Source organism: Zonotrichia leucophrys, chromosome 3 (assembly GCF_028769735.1).
Source record: "Zonotrichia leucophrys gambelii isolate GWCS_2022_RI chromosome 3, RI_Zleu_2.0, whole genome shotgun sequence".
Taxonomy (NCBI): domain Eukaryota; kingdom Metazoa; phylum Chordata; class Aves; order Passeriformes; family Passerellidae; genus Zonotrichia; species Zonotrichia leucophrys.
In genome coordinates, this window is record NC_088172.1 from 73,814,064 (window position 1) to 73,818,714 (window position 4,651).

General features: G+C 45.4%; 1 protein-coding gene across 1 annotated transcript; it reads right to left on the reverse strand.

Annotated features, from left to right (window-relative positions):
• Positions 1-280: 280 nt before the first annotated feature.
• Positions 281-3,564, reverse strand: LOC135444956 (cytochrome c oxidase assembly protein COX20, mitochondrial). Its single transcript, XM_064707015.1, has 4 exons — positions 3,329-3,564; positions 1,738-1,852; positions 1,534-1,597; positions 281-1,080 (listed from the first exon to the last, which is right to left on the reverse strand). The coding sequence occupies exons 1-4, from the start codon at positions 3,359-3,361 to the stop codon at positions 939-941; spliced, it is 354 nt and encodes a 117-aa protein (XP_064563085.1). The 5' UTR covers positions 3,362-3,564; the 3' UTR covers positions 281-938.
• Positions 3,565-4,651: the final 1,087 nt, after the last annotated feature.

A 4,651-nucleotide genomic window follows, 5' to 3' on the forward strand; every position in this document is an offset into this window, starting at 1 on the left:
CTTACAGCATAATAGACCATAAATCATTATATGTAAAAATAAAACACTGTGTCACTCGTGCAGGCAGAAGCGAGTGATGTCATCACTCATCTTTTTACCAATATGCTATTAGACCTAACACTGTATTTCCAAATAAGATGGTTTCCTTGACATTGTGTACTGATATTTCTTTTAACTGAAAAATCACCGTAGAATATGCCTTTAAAGGAAAAAATGAAAGAAAAAACAAGCATTATACTTACAAATAATGTAGATTATGATTCCACAAACAGTACAGAAGTGTCTTAACTCGCAAGATTTTTAATGAAGTAAAAATGATTTAATTACAAAGTTTAGACTGCTCTAAAGTGTGATTTTATTCATAGTTTCAAACAGAACAAAGATGGAAATCCTTCCGCTCCATAATGTATGTAAGTTATCTGGTTATCCTGCAGCTGAAATCTTACAAAGGCTGCTGACTATCACCCATTTTGCACAAGCAAAGCCTTCTCCTACTGTTCAAACACTCCTGGTTTCACAAACAGCACTGTTAATAATAGCACTGAAGGCTCAACAGGTGATGGAAATATTTTCCTGTATTTGAATGAGATGTAATTACAACTTTGCTAAAACAAACCACGCTCTGTTTATAATGGAAGCTAAAGCAGACCCAAATCACTGTCCTTAATCCTCTGAGACCCTGAAGAGAACACAGCAGCTCCCAGATGTTTGACAGGACGTCATTGCAAATCTCTGCAGTCACATACATACATACATACATGAAACAAAGCAAGGCTTGTACCGACTTAACAGATTCACTATGAATTTCCTGCTCAGATTTGCTAGGAAAACCATGATTTACCAGTTTTAGACACCTCACAGGCTTGCAGTGCAGACTGACTTTTTTCTGGACCACCTTTTCCCAAAGATGTATTAAATCACAACTCTTCCGGAGCAACCTATGAATCGCTTCTTTCACTGCCACTTTGTTTCTTCTCTGGATCAAGATAACTGCCTTCAAATAAAATTCTGTTTTTCATTCCTTCTTTAAGCATTCTTTGCCGGATCCTTTGCTGGACCAAGTTGTACCTGCAGTAAAACCTAGGGGAGGGGATGAAAAGGAAACACAATTCCCTGCTTTATATGAGTAGAAGGATCAAACCAGAGTCATTCAGGCAGCTGAAAAGTTGCAACCACATTGCTAGTAAAATTAAACATGCTGCCTTTGGAATTAGGACAAGGATGGGGTATGAAAAGGAAAAAATAATTAAGAAAAATGGAAATAAGTGGGGGAATTGATAGCTTAGAATTCAAGAAACAATAGGAAGTATTTTAAATATATATAAACATAAACATTCAAACACAGTGAAATGTTTTCCTTTAAAGAAGATAAGTATTTTAGGGGGAAGGAAGAGGATGCTTTGCTAGGCAGTTTTTTTTAATGTGTTTTCAAAATCACCATGAAACACTGTTTCTGAAAACTGAAACACAGGGATCATGTTGTACCATTCAGTCAACATAGGCCTATCAAAATTGAAGAAGAACTTTACATACCAGTATCCTAACATTGTGCAAATATAGGTACCAACTGCAACATCACAAGATCTTTTAACTCTACCTGAAAGAAAAACAAAAATCTTATGAAAAGTTAGAGATTTTCTCAACTTGTATGACTTCCCATTATTAATAACACCTAACAACAAATAGATTTTTTTCTTGCAAATAAATATATAAAACCCAAAAGGAGTAAGTACTTACTAGTTGCTAAAAAATGTCCAAGACCCATAACTAAAGCCCCCAAGGAGCCATAGAGCACTGATTCTCGTGCACATGGGATATTTTTAACATCGAGAAATCCAAAGAGTTTATAGGACTGTAAGACAAAACAAAACAAAAAAATCAAACATAAATTTAAAAAATCACTTCTGTAGAAGTCTATGATGCCAACTCAACTGTAAAACTGACTTGTTATCTTAATAGTCAAGCATAACTAGTTGAGAACTTACTGTGTCCAGGGTTATAGATGACCAAAAGTGAACAGGTACAGATATATCAGGGATGTTTCTGGAAGAGTTAACTATAAATTTATATAATATAGTTTTGCACAAAACTGTTGATCCATCCTTTTCACTGAATATTATAAATTAACTACTCAATTCCTTACCTTTACATTCCCCCAAAAAAGAAGAGAGAAGACCCTTAAGAATCCAGGATTTTTGTTACATCGCAACAAACAAGGAGGGCTACAGTATGCAGTTAGTCATGACATGTAAGTTTAGTGCCTGAAGCAAGCAAATGTGCTTGGAAAAAGTTAACTTACTGGAGAATGAGCATGTAGTAGAGAACCTAATACTGAATTAAAATATTTATAAACCAAACTAATTTATGACTTAAACCTATGTCTAGGCAGGGGCTGGGCACATGGGTCAGGGTCAAGGCGGCTGCCCCTCAGTAACCCCTGAACATTTTCTGCTGCCAATCCTTTGGTCAGGGATGGTATGAGAACACGTTTCAGTCTGTTGTGCTTAAACCATTAGAGCATGAAGAATCATGTGTGCAACTGTAGCAAAATTCATCAAAAGTGATTGTTTGATTTTGTCGTGAAGGTATTCCACGTGGTCAAAGTAGATTTTGAAGATGGAGTACTGCAGTGCAGATGGGAGTACTACAGTGCTCAACTGCTTGTGGAGAGCTGACAACTCTGTGGGAGAAGTCATTGTGTCACTGTGGTAATGGGGATGGCAAGCATGGAAATCCCCAGCGTTAGTTTTATCCATGTTCCCTCGGGACAGCCATCAGCTGTCCCTGTGAACAGGCGAGACAGAAAGGATGTGATCTATGTTGGTCGAACCTCCTAATGAGTAATTTCAAGCACTCTCACATGGAAGAAGTCACTTGATATATTGCTGTTGTTGGCTATGAAGGTATCCCTGCTACATCCATGCAGCGTGATGCATCCTTTTAAAATAGCGTCTCACCTGCTGCCAGGCTGGGCATCATTTGTTATGTCTCTGACCACTGCTGACCAGCGGCCTCACGGACGCTCCGGCCTCAGCACCACGGGAAAGTCCCGGAGGGGCCCGGGGCCCCCGCCCACACCCAAGCCCCGCCCGCCCCCCTGGCCCGGCAGAGCCCTAGCCGTGCCGTGCGTTTCCGTGAATTGTTCCCCAGCCATTTCCTCGGGCGCTGCAACAGCGGGGCGGTGCGGTGGGGCACGGTCACTGCTGCTCTGCAATGACCTCCCGTGTCCCCAGCGCGGGGCTGCCGCGGCCAGCTCCTCCTCATCCTCCTCCTCATGCTCATCCTCATTCTCCTCCTGGCCCCTCGCCGCCCCCCCGCCCTCCATTACCTTCCCCGGCTCAGAGTCGCCCTCGCCCGCCATGCTGCGGCAGCGCCTTCCCGCCCGCACCAGCGAGCAGGGGCTGCGCCCGCGTACAGAGCGGCGCCGAGGGGAGGCCGCTCCGCCCGCCCCGTCTCTATGGCGCCCGCGGAAGGGGCGGGGGCGGGCGCGCCGCCGCCATTTTAGGTCCCGGCGCCGAGCGAGATTCCAGCGCGAATCCTTTGTTCGGCGAAATGGGTCACGGCGCGGGGGGCGCGCGCGCGGGCACGCGGCCGGGGGGGCGGGGCTCCGGCTCTCGCCCCGCCCCGCCCCCACCTCGCCCTGCCCACCCCCTTCCCGCCGCGGGCGCGCGCCCGGGCCGGGCGGGGCTGAGGGCAGCGCCAGGAATCCGCAGGGATCTCGGGAATCCGCACGGATCCCGCCGGGAGCACGCGGCCGAGCCACGCTCCGGCATACCGGGCGCCATAGGGGCTGTTCAAAGCTAAAAGAGCAAGGATGTGGCTGGGAGGTGCAAAGGCGCTCAGTGGGTAGCGCCTAGTGGGAGAAGGAGGTTACGGGATCCTTGGCGCCCGTGGCCAGCCTGGTGGATGCGGGGATGTGTATCCCGAGAGCTGATTGCCAGGGGGAGCCTGCCAGGGTGCTGGAAGGGACCGAGGAAAAGGTGACTTGTGCAGATGGGCGAAATTCCCCGGATGGCAGCGAGAATTAGGAGATGGAAGAGGAATTGATTCAGAAGTGCTCTGGAAAATGGCCTCCTGTGAGGAGGCCATGCTGAGCGGCGTCGGACACAACCCCAGCGGGTTCAGCCTGATTTAGCGGGATAAGCCTGTGCTAAATCACTTGGACATGCTGGGAATCACCCCTTAGGTGTGTTACTGTACCTGCAGTAAGGATGAGAAAAGGTAAATAGTGCTAGGTGACTTAGGACAGAGGTACAGTTCTCCAGGATACTGTAAAAATATATTTTGCTGCAAGAAGACATGGCTCTAAGTAGCAAATTACAGGGCAGATTCAATTTAGAACCTTTTCTATCTTAGCAATGAAGTATAACAAGGATGAGAGATGTGTAATACTGCTCTTTGATCTAAAAAATAGTGTGTCCTGACTTATGAGGCGTGAGATCTCTTCAGACCTTGTTAAATATTATTATATTATTATGTGTTTCGGGTTTTTTTTAATCCTGTGCTAAATAAAATGGTCTTTTTCACGCACTGAAATTTACGTTCATGTGGATTTTCTCTTACTACTTTTTGTCTTTCCTGTGTTTGTGGGATTTTGGAAAAAAAGTACTTTGACACAACCAATTTTCATGTTTCACCAGCTGAAAAGTGC

What these genes read in the sequence shown, in the direction of transcription:
- LOC135444956 (XM_064707015.1), bottom strand. Translation starts at nt 3,361, where the DNA reads ATGGCGGGCGAGGGCGACTCTGAGCCGGGGAAG. An exon ending in TGGACATTTTTTAGCAACTA is followed by an intron (nt 1,598 to 1,737) that starts GTAAGTACTTAC and finishes TTTTTCTTTCAG; the next exon opens with GTAGAGTTAAAAGATCTTGT. An exon ending in TGCACAATGTTAGGATACTG is followed by an intron (nt 1,081 to 1,533) that starts GTATGTAAAGTT and finishes CCCCTCCCCTAG; the next exon opens with GTTTTACTGCAGGTACAACT.